Source organism: Echeneis naucrates, chromosome 13 (assembly GCF_900963305.1).
Source record: "Echeneis naucrates chromosome 13, fEcheNa1.1, whole genome shotgun sequence".
Lineage (NCBI taxonomy): Eukaryota > Metazoa > Chordata > Actinopteri > Carangiformes > Echeneidae > Echeneis > Echeneis naucrates.
The window spans coordinates 21,730,385-21,746,586 of record NC_042523.1 but is presented as its reverse complement, the minus strand read 5'-3'; the positions used below and the strand labels follow the sequence as shown (position 1 = coordinate 21,746,586).

The 16,202-nt window shown below is 42.5% G+C and overlaps 1 protein-coding gene across 3 annotated transcripts; it reads right to left on the bottom strand.

The window, feature by feature from the left end:
• Nucleotides 1–73: 73 nt before the first annotated feature.
• rinl (Ras and Rab interactor-like) lies at nt 74–16,167 on the bottom strand. 3 transcript variants are annotated; one of them, XM_029517861.1, is made up of 12 exons: nt 15,496–16,167; nt 15,085–15,250; nt 13,152–13,263; nt 12,505–12,577; nt 12,128–12,216; nt 11,861–11,943; nt 11,219–11,447; nt 10,077–10,784; nt 9,667–9,984; nt 9,446–9,577; nt 8,671–9,047; nt 74–123 (listed from the first exon to the last, which is right to left on the bottom strand). In XM_029517861.1, coding segments are annotated over exons 1-12 (2,334 nt in total). In that variant the 5' UTR covers nt 15,498–16,167; the 3' UTR covers nt 74–78. The 3 variants fall into 3 exon arrangements, with proteins under 3 accessions (XP_029373721.1, XP_029373720.1, XP_029373719.1); XM_029517860.1 differs by lacking the exon at nt 74–123 and having other exon boundaries at nt 6,621–9,047; nt 15,496–16,160; XM_029517859.1 differs by lacking the exons at nt 74–123; nt 15,496–16,167 and having other exon boundaries at nt 6,621–9,047; nt 15,085–15,469.
• Nucleotides 16,168–16,202: the final 35 nt, after the last annotated feature.

The following is a 16,202-nucleotide window of genomic DNA, read 5'->3' as shown; positions in this document are numbered from 1 at the left end:
CACACACACACACACACACACACACACACACACACACACACACACAGTCTGGACCCACAGGTTTAAGCCATACCTCTTTCAGAGTAGAAGTGCTTCCTCCTCTCCAAATGTTTCCACTGTGTCCTGTGGGTTAGACACATGCTTTAAACTACACTTCCCATCATGCCTGCTGACACTCGGTTGGATCATAGAGACAGCTGAATATTCATATCCAGACTTTTTAACACAGCACACAGACATTACTGGCTGGGACCTGATCCCGTAAACACGCCTTCACTACTCCCTGTCTTCCTGCACTCGTTGACTGTCAAAGATACAAACACACACACACACTTACAGACTCACAACATCACACGTACTTTATTTAAAGCTGTTTTGAGTTTTTTCTTATTCTATTTTTCTATTTATGTGTGCCACTCCAGGCAGACGCAGCTTCACATGAGCTTGTTGAAATGTTAGTGCTCTTCCTCAGCATGAAGCTAAACACTATGAATGACTTCCAGTCTGCCTCGCTCTCGTACCACTGACCTCCTTAAGGCGCCAACACGCCGGCGTCCGTTACCTTAGGATCTCTTCCTACACACATGAACAACACACGCGCGCACACACACACACACTACACCGAAAGCCATTTATACACACAGATAAACATACACATACATACACAAACAAACTTCTGTAAGCATTTCTAGTACATGTTTGTGTCACAGCCGACGGTGTGTGAGAGGAGCTGCAGCCAAAGGACTCTTTAAACATTCAGCTCGCTCTCCGCCCGCTCGGCCCGCTGAAACATTTCTGTTTTGAATGATGATGGCAAATATCGTTATTAGTATTAAAAGTATTAAAATGTTGTTTTTTTTCTATGACTTGGTCTTGGTCATCTGTTTCTGTGTGTGTGGTGTGATTTTGATTCCACTTCTGGACAATTTATTTTTAAATACACAGGTTGTAATCAGAGATAGTGGGCCAGTATTAAAAACCGAAAAGGTGAAACTGCAGGTCAGTCAGAGCAGTAATTTGTTATTGACTAACTGCAAAAACATCAACAGTATAACAGTTTGTTAGTAATGGACCTTCAAGAAAATATCACTTTTGTATCAAAAAAGCTTCGTCTTTAAATCACTTGAATCAAATTTGTTTTCCCTCACTGGGAAGCATTGAACCTGCAATGTGTTCTGACTTTTGGTTCCATCTAAAGCTTTACACTGCTGTGTTCATGAAATGTGTTTGTAATGTAATTTGGGTTTGCACCAAACATGGACATGAACATTTCCTCATATACAATAATTATTGGCCTGTAACCTGTTTTTGATAAATAAAAACTACATCAGTTGTAGAAAATCAAGATTATTTCTCCGCTCGTCTACTTGGACTGACCGGTCCAAGGCCGCGTTTCTCCGAAGAATATTGTTTATCAATGTCAGCGATCCTTCTCTACCTTTAACAACCTCCTGAAGACAAATTTCTTCTGCTGACATCTTTTAACACCTCAAACAAGCCAGACTTTCAGTAAACTTGAAGAATTAATGACCAAAATAAATGCAAGCTTGTTCATTTCGGCGTTTTGTACTGTTCAGTATTCAGTATGTAATGAGGACACACCAAACATGTTTGCTGAAACCTTATAACCTATAAAGTCAGTTCAGTTCAAAAACAGCTCATAAAAAAAAAAAACCCCACGTCATTTTGCAGATTTGCACTTTTCTGCCAAACAAAAAGAACATTTCATAAATCCAACAGCTCTGGATGCAGTCATTACGCTGAGCTTTTTTATTCACAGTCTCTTAATGTTGGATTTATTCAACTTATTTTAATCGAATAAACACCAATAAAATATAAATGGTGTACAGATGTGTAATTTAAGCACTCTCCTTTTTTTTTTTTTTTTTTTTTTTTGTTGATTTCCGAAGCAAAGTTAAAAACACGCTGCACAAATTTTAAACAAAGCCCAAGCCGCTCATGTGTTCCTGATTTATACTAATGTTCAACACACTCACAATAAACCACCTACACTGTCACAGGACATGTTCTTGAAAAATAGTGCAATCTTCCTGCTCTTTTCCAACCATAAGTCACGTCACTCTGTCCCTTCCTCTGACTATCTGTTTAACTCTGACGGAGGCCTCAGGCTGCAGCTGCAGCGATCTGTCACACGGACCGGATTTTCACAGAGAGCGAAGAAGTTCCACGTCTTTCAGTGTTTTATAGTTCTGACCAGACCTCTGTGTGGCCTTCTGTAGATCTTTTTCAGCCCTCGCTTTCTTCTTTTCTGCTTGTTTATCACCTGAATTAAGGATAATGTGTCACCCAGTTACAAACACCCAAAACTTAAACAAACCTCTGCGTCGTCACCCTGAACTTTTCCCATCCATAACCTTCACCCCTCTTCTACTCTACGTCCTTTCATCCGGCAAACATTCATACAAAATTCCAGCTTTTCGCCACCCTACACCCCCAAACGCACAACAAACACAGAATACCCCCCTCTCCTCTCCCTGCCCCCATTTAGCCCAGGGCAGGGGGGAGGGTCAGGGGCCAGAGTTCAGACAGAGGTCAACAGGAAATGGCTGTTGTCCCTGGCACCCAGGTCCTGACCTCAGCACCCCTCCACTTTTCATTTGTCTTTGTCCGTCCTCAGCCATGTGGTTCAGGACAAGCTCTTCACTTTTACTCTTTCACCTCCCCGCCGGCTCGCTGTTCTCAAACTGTCACTTAAAACCATTTTTTGTTTCCATCTGAACTGTTTCGACAGCGAGCTCCGGTTTACCACAAACCTCCGTGTGGGGCCATTTGGGTGCATTACACCAAATCTGCCATCCAGATAGTGAGCTTGCCATGTATACGGCTGTATTTTTCTGCTAAGCTAACTGTCTCCTGGCTCAGCTTCATGGTCACTACGGACGACAAATTGGCATTTCCCAAAGTGATTCTTCACTGTCGAGGTGTGTTTGTGAGACGAGCGATACAGACGCCTGTAAATCAATTAAACTTAGATGTTTTATAAAAGGAGCTATTTGCTGCTGCATAGCTTACAAACACTACAGCTACCAGTCTGACAGACATAATTAGCATCAAATGTAGTTCCTGTATTCATCAAGAGTTGTCTCCACACTTCAGACAATCAATAAATAGTTAAATGTTAATTGGTAGAATCTTTTCATCTTTGCAGATTTACAAAGCTGTTTTCTCTCTTGTGCCAGCTGGCAGCTGGAGCTTCAGATGAACTGTAACGTGTTTTAACATCTGAAAACCTACAAACCTCTCTGTGGGACAACACAACATTTTACTGCCAATACAGTGCAGCGAACTGCGTCTAATTTTTATGTTAAGCTAAATGTGTCCTAAATTAGTCCAGTTTTCCATTATGTGTCTTGTTGTCAGGCAAAAAATAGTTTATACCTTTGTTGTTTTTTTTTAAAGGGAACTAAGTTCTGCTACTTCCACATACCCAGAATTAACACTATTAAAGACTTACACACCAGTCTAGAAGTAAATTAGCAGAAACCAAAAAATATCCCATTTAATTTGTACCTAAGAAGTTTTACGTGTGCCAGTTGGAATTATTGTAATCGTTATATTTTCACAGATACGGGCTAAAATGTTAGTTGTGCTGCAGAAAATGTTGGACTATTTTTTTCCAGCTATGAAATGTGCGTGTTCTATCCTGCAGCCACTGAATGTGTCAATCTATTGTACAACTGCAGACTCTATTCATTATGTATTAATATCAACCTTCTGGATTTTTTTTTCTCTCCAGCTATTTACAAAAAAAAAAAAAAAAAAAAAAGTATTATGAAATGCATAAACCCTTCCATATCACAACCAGAAAAGAGCACATATTCACAATATTTACTCATATATCAGTGTACGGCCTTCAGTCACACAACGTAATTCACAGTCATAGCCTCAGATTGTGACTGGCTGCCCCTGTCCCTCTCCAACACCGGCTCCATTAGATGGTGTGAATTACACTGCATAAAATCTGCCTTTATGTTGACAAATGGAAAGGAGGCGGCAGAGAGAAAGTGCTTGGATGTGTTTGTGTTCCAGTGTGCGGCTTGCATGCTATGGAGAGGGTGGTGTGTGTTGCTCTGCGGCCGCTCATTTAGCCACGGAGCTCCACAAATCAGGGATTTCACTGAAATTTGAAGGCTTGAATGAGGCGAAACAAACAAATCTTTGATGGTGGAGTTGAGATACGAGAAAGTTGAGATGTGTCGTTGAAACGACAGCGGCGTGGTTGTCATGAGCTCACACAGGGTTGGCCGTCATGTGCAGGATGTTTCACATGAACCGAGTGTGCTGCTACATTCCCTACAACGTTTCCATCATTCCTCCTACTGGTTTGAATTTGAGCATTTGCCCTGTTGAAGCAAACTGAATGCACGTGTGTAATGTGCAAATGTTTTTGGCTGTGTGTGTGTGTGTGTGTGTGTGTGTGTGTGTGTGAGTGAGTGCATGAATATGTGTGTGCATAAATATGTACAGTTTCATTTTAACATAAAGTGTGCGTCCATGTGTGGGAGTGTTGGGGGGGTTAGTCTAGCAGTCATTAATCATTCAATTACACACCTGTCAGAGTTCAGACAAGTGGGAGGGAGAGGGGGGTAAAAGAGGGGTGGGGAGGGCATAAAGGGGGGTGGGGGGGTGGAATGCAGTGGGGGGAAAAGGAGGAAGAGCAGAAAAGGGGGCTGAATGACACAGAGGGAAGGAAAAAGCTCCAGCATGGTCGTGCGGAGAAAGAGGGAAAGTTTTATTGTGGGTGTGTGAACGAGCCGCGACAGAATGAAGCTGTTTGATTGTGACAGGCACTGAAAGGCCGCAGCCAACACAATGACACATACATGCATTACAGGGGACAAGTGGCAGATGAGGACAAGGCAGGACAGGACAGTAAACTGAAGACAATCACTGAGCAACGCAGGGCATCTGCAGGCACAGTGAATATCAATATTGTTCACCGTGGACGAAGATTTTAATGAATTTATAACTCTACAAGGTCCTTTGACATTTTAACACAAATGTCAATGCAAACTCAGCAGTATTGTTGTGCTACTTTGTGCCGCACTGTCTGTATTTTTGGACCATGAGCTGAGGTATTGATTGTTTCTCATCTCTTACCATAATTAATACCATAATATTAATATAATGTGCTCACTCATTTCCATTGAGTTTTCTGCAGTAAGCTTCATTCTTCATTAAAAAAATGCTTTCCTTAAATAAAATAAGGTAAGATAATCTTGTATTAGTCCCTCAGTGGGGTCATTTGGAAATAAATACAGCTGACACACAAATGAAGAACGGAAAGTGTTTACATGGTCTGATTGTGCTGCAGTTTCTGTTAAATCATTGTTATGACAAAAAACACGGTATTTATCTGAATGGTGGTGAATTATAACATAACTGGAGAGCAAAACCTCAAGTTTGTGCTCAGGTGATTGAGTAAACGTAGAGGCGTTTATCAAAAATCTATTTTTCTAATATTTTAAACTTTCGCAGATATTTTTTTTAACCAGAATATAAATACTGTGGCCCTTTCTTTTAGATTTATATATGTCAGTCATGAATGTTCAAAGGATTTCTTGGGCACCAATGAAATACCGCCGCAGTGTGTTTGTTCTACACGCGGCTCTTTGTCTCTGATTCCTCCATCTATACAGTGTATGTTTAAGAGTTTGTATATATGAGCACCCTCCCCAACACACACACGCACACACACACACACACACACCCATTTAATCTTCCTTGTGTATGTGCGTGTGTGTTGCAGTCTCTGTGTTTAGCTGCAGTACTTCGAATGCCTCAGGCCATGGCCATCTGTGCCCCCCCAAACACACCCACCCACACACACACACACACACACAACCACACTCCTCTCCTCTCTTTCCTTGTACCCCCCCCCCCCTCCTTCCCCCAACCCACACAGCCACCACTCCCTGCTATATATCTAATTTATGGCCGTGGTGAGAGCGTTACACACACTCATGTATGCATAATATATCACATGTGTGAAGAAACTGTGTGTAGCAGAGAGAGTTGGTGACACTGTTCAGTGGCCAGTATGGTCCTGAACACAACTCATTCCTCCACACTTCCTAAACTTTGCTGTGTGTGTGTGTGTGTGAGATTCAGTGTGTTGCACTGTGTTTCTTTGTCTCACCTGATCTGACAGCACTGATAAACTGTGAGAAGAGAAAGGGAGTGTGTGTGTGTGTGTGTGTGTGTGTGTGTGTGTGTGTGTGTGATGGCCCCAGCTGTTTCTAGGCTTGACATCCACATGCAGGCAGAATGCCAGATGTCTCATTAGGCAAATTTGATTGGCTCGGTCATTTAGGATGCAGCGATGAGACGGTTCCATATGTGTGTGTACATTTACATAAGAGGCCCCCCTGTATAACTATTTACATGTGGACATGCTCAATGTATGTGCATCCATTAACTATTCCGGTAATATCTGAATATTTCAATCGATGAAAAAAAAAAAAAAAAATCAATAACAAAAAAGGTATTAGGAATTACCAGAAGAAAAAGTAATCAGGTAAAACAAATGAAAAGGGGAGATGATGCTGCTTTATTTGCCACAACCGCTTCAACTTTTTTTTTTTGGCCAAATTCTTTCATTTCCTTTTTTTTTTTTTTTTTTTTTTTAACAGTTTTTCCTGTAACTTTAGTGCTGTTCAGCTCACTTAGGCACAAACAACTGTGAACATCTGTTTTGTGTGATTTGTGTCGCTCTATCACTAACAGTTTAAAATAGCAGTTTTGGCGGTTCAATCTCAACTCCAACAGGCGCTTCAGTTTCTTGAACCTCAGCTTCAGCTACTTTAAAGTGCTCATTATTTTCTGTCGCCTTCATCCGCTGCAGAAAACCATTTGAATGCATGAATGCTGGTCAGCCAAATTTCCCCTGGAGGATAATAAATTAGCTCTGACTCTGAAAAGGCAGCAATGTGAGTTGTGCAGCTGATGTGCAGAGTTAAAATAAAAAAAGTGAAACTCAAACCATTTAAAATGTTTTGACTTCAGCTACTTGCCTTAATTAGCACTTTTGAAAGTTTTACTCTGACACCTCCTTTTTATTTTTATTTTTACTGTTCAGCTGTTAAACTTCTGTCAGTATTGACTTCCTCTTCCAGCGCTTCATCTTTTAGATTCATTTTCACCTGCCAGTTCTACTTCTTCCAGCTCTTCCTCTGCTTCTCCTACATGTAACCCTGTTGAGGCTTTAACTTGCCACTTTCTGGCTGCTTCAGCTCATTTTGGTGCTTTAACCTGTTCAGTCACTGTGATGCTGATATTTGAAATGTCTCCTCAAGACACGTGCTGCACTTTAGGTTATGATTTTTAAAAAAAATAATGTCCTTGTGAATGTGTTTGTGTTTAGGCTTCATGGGTCAGAGCAGACCAACCTGCTCTGTCTCAGCAGCTGGACAATATCAGCACATGCACTGATATGGTTTCTCAGGGTTTTTGAAAACTAATCCATATTTTCCTCTGTGTAAGATATTCCCTAATAACAATACTGTCATTAATTACATTTATTTTTAATCCAAATTAAAGATCAGACTTGTGTAAATTAATCAAATTCAAAGAGCTGTTAGAGTCACCGTAGGTCAAATGCTGCCCTCTCGTGGTCCTAAAACACACCTCTGCTCAGGGTTCACTTTGAGCTGACTCTTTTGTGTTGTGATTCAACAGCTGTTTTTCTTGTCTTGTCGAAAATTAAACCCAATATAAAGTGTAAAGGTGAGAAAAAGGATTTTTGGAAAGAGACTCACAATAGGTAGAAACAGACAAAACGTATAGAGCAGTATGAAGGTGTAACGCACTCCATGTAAGGAAGGTGATTTTTAAATATTTATCTGAACTCAATCAAGTTGAATATTAACTTTAAGCAGCTTCTGTGTCTGTAATAAATGGAAAGCACTGACCGGAGGCCAGAAAAAAAAGGCTGCCGGAAATAGTTTTGAAAAGATGTACAACAATAGCACTTTTCAGCAAAGTCCTATTTTTATATTAATGTATTTACACATTTAAAATGGCATTAACTTAAATTAACAAAATATAAAATATTTCCAAATATTGTGGCACCTGACAACATTTAATAGCTTCAAACATGAATGAAACGATAAAGTGTGGGACAAATACAACCTCCACTGGTGTATGTTTAACATACTTCTACGTGCTGCTACGTAACAAATTATAATGAATTCAAATCAGTAATCCAATATAAATAAGAAGTATCAGCTGATTGTGTTGATTTTCTTCTTTACAAGACAAACTAGGATTCATTTAGGCCAATTCAACAAAAATGTTATATCGGTTTAAAGCTTGAAGACCTTGGTGTCCAGTGTTTTGGAAGAAAAGTGCTAAAATGTTGTATAAAAATAACACTTTATCCCTTTAATCATATTTTGACCCTTCAGATCTGTTGCGATACCCACCAGCGGTGGCCCACATCCCAGCTTGGCAACGTGTGAAATTTCTTGACACCACGTGTGTTAATAATAAAAGCTTACAGTGACTTCTTCAGAAGAGGATTTTGACCAGGAGGAGACATGTTTGTTAACTTCAGGCTTTTTATTCCTCTTTTATCCATTCCAATCCTCTTTTATCCTCTTCTTCAGCTCTACACAGAGTTTGTCTGTCTGCCTGTTCGTTCCTCATTACCTCTTCCTGGTGAGCCGTCTCTGATTGGTGCTCGCCTTCTTGTTCCCTCTCCATCTCCTCTCTCAGCGGCTGCAGAGCCTCTGAGCTGCTGCTCTCGGTCTGCTGCTGTGACTCATCAGGATCAGTTTCTCTTCCACTTTCTCCTTTGTTTTCAGTCTCTGTCTCGGAGTTCTGCGGCCCCCTCTCCCGACACGTCTGCCTGCGGATGGTCCGCCGATGCATGCTGCGACGGGATTGGTTGCAGTGCAGGGTGCGCCTGCGGTGCCATTGGTTAAGGGAGTGTTGGGCTTCCACACTGAGCTGACGGGCCGCCAGCCGTGGTTGGAAGCTGCTGATGTAGTACAGAGCAGCATATAGAGTCGTAAGATAGTAGCCACCTGTTGATGTGGAGAATATGCAAAGGAAGACAATCAGTGACTTTAGTTTGTAATTTTCCGGAGTGAAACCATCTACCAGATGAGTTTGAATTAAACCTGCACTTTTAATAAAATTTAATCACTATGAGGAAATGCTTAAATATCAGTGTGTGTGTTGTATTAATAATCACTGTGGCATCACAAGCTGTGGCCAAAGGTTATCACATTAAAGCTGGGATTAAAAAAACGAAACCTATCAGTGATGTGTACATTTTTGTCTGACAGAAGTTTGAATTGTGATCACTAATCTCTGTTGAAGTGAAGGAAACACAGAAAGCTGAGAGTCAGATAGCTTGTCCACGACAGTCTGCGGTGCCGTCGTGGGAATTTAAAGCGTGAAAAGGTGACATCTGCCTTACCCTCCCCCTGGAGCTGTGTGGGGTCCAGCAGCTCCATCATGTAATCTGTGTCCAACTGTAAAGTCAACACGTCACTACGAAGCAGCACCCACGTCAGGCAGGGCAGAAAATCATCTGCTCCAAATATTTGACCTGCAGCAGACGAGAGGAGAACGGGAATTTTAAGGGGTTCAGATGGAGCTAGAGCTCGAGAAGCGGTAATGATCAGAATACCAGGTTACCTGAGCTAGCATTAGCAGTCATGCTGTGATAGATGCTCTTGCAGACTTTGAGCAAGATCTGGACCTTCTTGTTGGGGGAATAAGCTTCGTGCATTGTAGTCCACCTCTGCTGGATCCGCTCCAGGCTGGCGCTGTCAGGAATTCCTACTCCTGCTGACCCCCCCAGCTCCTCCATGCCGTTTTTCTCCAGCAAACTCAGGTTGCTCTGGAGACGCTTGAAGGTGCCATCATTGGTCCGGGAGGTGCGGATGCAGGAGTAAATATGGACAGAGACGGGCTTCAGCGCCACCTTGTGGAGGGAGAGCTCCACCAATGAGTCTACAGGAAGGTCACAGGTCACGTGAGTTATATTAACAAACAGTGCTGAAACGTACATCATCAGTGGTAAGTCTATTCGTCAACACACTCACCGATCTCTGCGTCACTTAGGTCAGTGATGCTGTCAAGCAGCATCTGGATTTCTGGAAAGTCCAGCAGTGTCTCCCTCAGTGATGTAAGTAATGCTCTCACTTCCTGTAAGAACTCTGACCCCGTGACCCCATCAGGATCAGCTCCCCTCTTCAGCGTCATCTCCACAAAACCTTTCACGGCCTCTGCAAACAAGCCTCCTTTCCGGTCGCTCAGCTCTTGCACACGATTGGTCAGCCGTTTCTTCTGACACACCAGGCCTCCGAGCGCCTGGCTGACCGCCGAGAGACGATTCTTGACTTTGTCGGCCAAGCGGTGTGCTGACGGGTGGTGGGGTGAGGGACTTGGCATTTGGGACTCCTGCTCTTCCTCTATGCTGCTGATCGACAATGAGTCAAGCTCCAGAGACGGGGGTTGGAGCAAGGAGGAGGGCCTGGGTGGGGGCAGCCAGACTCCATCTTCAATCCAGGAAACCCTGTGAGGAGACTGAGGCACGGGGCTGCCTTGGCGCTGCAGATCAAGAGCTGCACCAAGTGAGTTTCTGGGGGTGGTGGGAGTAGATGGTGGCAGACTCCCGGTGCTTCCCCTGTGTGGCAAACTAATGGCAGAATCTTGGCTGGGCCTCCTGAGGACCACCCCGCCTGGGGTATCTGCTGTTAACGGGATTTGGGGGCAATGTGGTGAATCAGCTGACTTGGCTCTGGTTAGACCTGGACAAGGAGAGCTGGATTATGAAACTGCCCTGCAGTGACCTCATCTAATTAACGTCTTGAAGTGATCCTGTCTAACCAGAGATCTATCATAAAAACCGCACTTTCCTTTGATATTGCGATGTTTTTCCACCACTAACTGACTGGGCTCCTACACACAAACACACTTATGGCTCATGGCTTATGGCTGAGTGAGTCAGAGAGAGCTATTTTTAAAAGCTGGAAATATTGTACACGCACATTTAAATGGAGATTGCAGACATCTTAAATATTTTTCAAATAGCATACATTACTACCTCACACAACCTCCCATCAAATAACCCAATCTTAAAACCTGGGTATGGTCAAACATTACCACAGTATATTTTTTATATTTTGCCTCTGAAGTGAGAGCAGCCAGTTTCCAAATTAACACACAGTACGCAGGTCCTCACCAGAACTCTCCATGAGGGTAGCAGAGGGTTCCTGGTCCAATGAGACGGCCCGTTTCGTCAGCCCAGAGCCGGCCCATGTTCGTGTGGTGCTGAGGCGTCGCTCTCGCCTGTAATTTGTTGGCTGTTTTGCAGCCGGTGCCATGCTCACCCTCTGGGTAAGCCAATCATCTCCGTGCTCATGAAGGTAGAGCGGATTTATGATGCACAGGGCCCCGTTAGTGGATGTCAGCTGGAGACACAGAAATACACACACACACAAACTGTGAAGACGTGGTGTGACATGTTGAATACCACAACTTAGGTTTAAAAGAAAGCAACTGTTTGATACCCTCTGCCTAGGTTCTTTATTTAAACATCAGACAGACGTAGAGCAACAATAGCAGAATGACTCTAAATGCTTCATTATGTTCACCAGCTGGTGTGGTGGGCATTTTCCCCGAACAAAGCTACGTCTGAAAACACTCACGACAACAGACTACGCTGTGAAAATATTGACTCATGCTGCTTTAAAGTGTTGATATGGCTTGCCTCATTTGCAAACAAGTAAATGGGGAAGCAGTTTGACTTCCGAGTACATTCCCACATAATATCCTCTGTACACACAATACAAGCCTGAATGATAATACAGTAATAGACACATACCTGTATGGAGCACATGACGGTTTCTGGCTCCCTTTGGGTCATTTCGTCAGTGCATTGGTCGGCTGATGAGCAGAGCCAAGTTTCTGTATTAGGAGGTGTCAAAAAAAATATATCACAAATTCCGTTGTCTGACATTCTTCCCAGAAATGCTTAGCTGTCATTTCTTTACTGTTGGCAAAAAAGGTGTACTGATTAAAAAATACTTTGCTCTTTTGTTATTTGTCTTCTGGGGAAGGATGTGACAGAAATTCCCAAGAAAGGACTCACTGGGTTCAAGTTGAGACAGACGATCTTTGTTCTTGTCAGTTACACCGTAGATCCACCGGGGAATTGACAGACAAACAGCCAGCACATCCCTGATTCAGACGAACAAGTGACACCAGCACGAGACATTTGTTAAAATGGGCCCCCTCTCTTAAGGTTGCACCTGAACGGACCGTGGATTCAGCTTTTTTTAACTGAACTCGGAGCTAAAAACTTGCAAAAGTGTTATGATGCATCAGTGAATCTTTAAGACAAAGGAATGCACAGATGATTTTTAGCAGAGCCGTGCCAGGATGCACAGCAGCAATAAAATGTCACACAGCCCAAGTTTAAACACACAACAGATATTAAAAGGATGTGCTGACAGAGCAGGTTCTTACCTGGTCAGTGAGTAGAAGAACACCAGCTGAGCCAAGTCAGAGAAGGAGAGACGAGACTCAGACAACTGGAACGCTTAAATAGAGACAGACAAGGGGGGTTGTATTAGAATCATTCAGAAATGTTTTGACAAAAAAAACAAAAACACCTAAACACATTCCTGGGAACTAACAAAGCAAGTGAAGATGAGCTGGTGTGGCAGCTTCATCACTTGGCCATAAATGGTATTACTGTCTAATGTTGAGCAGGGTTGCTGCAGGATGTGTTGCTTTTATTTTTAGATATACAACATGAATATGCAGCAGTGGCATAAAGTAGCACAGATGGGTGTGAGTCTGATCGGCTCGTTAATGAAGTTAATAGTTTTAAAAAACCAGAATTTGCAGTTTGAGGGTGTGACAGAGTATGTCCTGCTCTCACCTGTAAGTCAATAATATTAAATCTAAGTGCCCCATAAATTACTTCATTGTGCAACTGAAACTGTTCAGTTTTAGCAGAAGTAATGAGTCATGAAATTACCACTTCGTAGCACACAGGGAAGTAGAAGACGGGCAGGCGGGCGGGCAGGCACGCATGCACGCACACACACACGCATACACACACACACACCCTCCAAAAAAAAAAAAAAAAGGTACTTGTTGGTCCATACCTTTGCCGGTGCTCTTGATGGTGTAATCAACAATGGCTCCATTCTCCTCTCCGGCAGAAACACACAACACACTGGGCTGCGATGTCACGGAGTCCCGCACAACCAGGAAACTCTGGAGGGAAGGACACCCACCCACACATAAATACACACACACACAGAAGCATGCACGCACGTGGTGACTCATTTAAGTGGTGTGTTTAGGAAGGCTGCTGAACAGGTAGACGTCTGCTTTTAAAAGTTTACTGAGCTACATGGCAACAACGCAGAAAGGAGAGATCAGTGGAAAAGGACACACAAGCACATGGACTTCAAAAAAAGCATAACTGAGGGTGGAAAAGAAAAAAAAAAATCATGTCAGGTTTTCTATAACAGGATTAGATTGATTTAATCTTGAATTAGCAATGATAATGATGACAAGTTGTTAAAGGTTTCTTGCCTGTAGTGTTTGCATTGACAGGTTTCAGTTTGAAAAATGTGAAAACACCACAACACCATATAAACAACTAAAACTGGCTTAGTTTTGTCAGCATAGAAATTCTAATGTAGAGAGAAAAAAGAAACACACTGACTGTTTTTGACTAGAACAGAGCAAAGCTGCTGGTTGAGAAATAATTACTTGGGCAAACACATGCACATGCAATCCCCGTTACAACGAACAAGAGACACCACAACTAAACTCAGAGATGCTCTCATACAGCAGCACACAGAGACACACAGAGGAAGTGGCTTTCATGTTCAGTGTGCATAAGAATTGAGAAAAAGAAAAGGTTATGAGAAGTCACCAACTTTGAACACACAGACAAGCAGATATTATTTGAATAAATAAGTCTGTGTTGATGCAGAACAGCAACTATTAGTCATTCATGAAACCCGTCGAGCAAAGATTAACGGATGAACGTCACAGAACTGGTTGGAATATAATCCCCATGACATGCAAAGTTTCACATTATGGCACTTTTGTTTACTAATCTCTGAAAGGGTAAGGGTTAATTTTCCACTTAAAGCAGGGGAAAAAAAATTTACATATGCATATCCTCCAAAGCACAAAACAATCAAACAGTCAATTAATTGCAACTGCCAGTTTGAGTTTTACACTTCTGAGAAATTATTTGCTTGTCTTGTTTCAAAAGAAAAACACATCACATTAATTTGTTTTACTCACATTTCAGCAGAAAAATCCATTTATACAGTCATTTCCCCTGAAGTGTAGACACTGTACTTCTGCACTGAGCCCCAAAACGCTGTTTGATATGCTATCGGATATTACACAAATAGGAAAAAAAAAAGGAACTACATTTCTCTTACTGAGGGGTGCATGTCAGCGTTCAAGGTGGTTAAGAACACGTCTGCTGTTAGAGAAAATTACAGGCTCCTCACAATATGTTTGGCTTGCTTGTTTGAGTCTCAAAGCTACTTGTTTTTAGAAGACATGAGCAGGAAAACAAAGCCAGAGCCGACAGGATGATGTCAGTTAAAGTACATGCAGATGAGGGAAACAATGAGAGGAAAGACAGGAGAGGATCTTGAAAGGGGCATGCAGTGATGGGCAAAGTATGAGACGGGTAAGATGACCAGAGAGAACAGAATAAACAAAAAGCTAATTTCAATCAACTCAGATGATCTACATTTTGAAATTTTCTCATGATATTGTAAATTTCAGACCCAAAATCTGTGACTTTGTTTAATGATGGTAAAACAACAACCACTTCATATTTCATTCAATGGTTGCTCTCGACCAAATGCCCTCACGTGTGTGAGAATATATTAACGTAAACGCAAGATCTGTATTCCTCTAACAAGTAAATCTGTGTTTGAAGTGTCAAGGACTTTTTAAAATATTGGAAAAGTTAAGAATTTCTCTGTGCTGGTCGAACATCCTATTGAAAACTGATTGATTCGTTGGTTTTTGTATTAAATAGGATGGGCAGCTCACCCCGGCAGGTGCCCCACAGATAGCGGCGTGGGCCCCCTCTCTGTCCCAGGGTGCCCCGGGACACCAGGCCTCCTGACAGCCCTTCAGCTGCTCCAGCAGCGACAGCCTCCTCCTGCTGCTCCTCCACGGGATGGCTGTCGTCCCGTTAACTTGACTGTGAACTGCCCTGGACATAAGCATAAGCAGGTTTCTAACCACGTGGACTGCGTGGACTGGGGACAGATCAGAGCTGGGTGAGGGTTAGCGTTGGGGTTAACCCCAGCAGCGTACAATAAATCTACTGAAGAGCCATCTTGCTCTGAGATTGCAGCAAAATTAGGTTGATTTTTCCAGTTTTGATTTACGTCTAAGCTCTCCAATGGAAAATGAGTACAAAAAAAGATTTTAAGGAAAGAAAATGTTTATACTTACATGTTTTGGGCTGGTTCAGTTAGTTCATGTACTCACTCTCCTCTGCACTATTGCGAATTTCTCCACATGTTGAAACCTTCAGTCTTGAGCTCTTCCTTTTTACACACCGCAGAGATGTTGCTTAAGAGATCAAAATAGTAACATGGGCTTGGATGTGCCTCCAAAATAGATCCTCAAGAAGCTTCCTGCTAGAATGTGCTGAGATAGTTTGTCTTTCAAAGTTCCAATAACCGTTGTACATCTGGCACATTTGCCTTTTTCGGCACTCAGCCCATGACGGCGTTTAATGAACAAACTTTCAGTTTTTGTACGAAAATGGCTGCACCGGTTTAGCCCTCCCCTTCCTACAAGCCAGCATGTGGTTAACCCAGCTCCGCGCACAGCCCGAACATTAAAAAGATGATAGAAAGTCTCTAAGAAGCAGCAACTGTCTATTTTTTGCTCTTCACAACAGTCTGACTTCTGCTTATGTGCAGTAGATGATAAAAGCTTGAAAGAGGAGAACAGACGGGTCTGACAATACTTCCCCACAGGTCTCAGAGGATCTGCATTCTTCAATGTTTCAGATTTAATCTTGCATGTGTGAAAGACACATGCAGTCAGATATGAGTTCTCTTGAGTTGACATGGGGGCGGGGGGGGGGGTTCAAGCATTTCTTTGGTGCTGCTGAAGGAAACCAAAGGTGTTGCTTACTGGTCATTATTTCC

What these genes read in the sequence shown, in the direction of transcription:
- rinl (XM_029517859.1), bottom strand. Translation starts at nt 15,264, where the DNA reads ATGCTTATGTCCAGGGCAGTTCACAGTCAAGTTAACGGGACGACAGCC. An exon ending in CCGTCATGTGCTCCATACAG is followed by an intron (nt 11,448 to 11,860) that starts GTATGTGTCTAT and finishes CTGTGTCTCCAG; the next exon opens with CTGACATCCACTAACGGGGC. An exon ending in CACACAGCTCCAGGGGGAGG is followed by an intron (nt 9,048 to 9,445) that starts GTAAGGCAGATG and finishes CCACATCAACAG; the next exon opens with GTGGCTACTATCTTACGACT.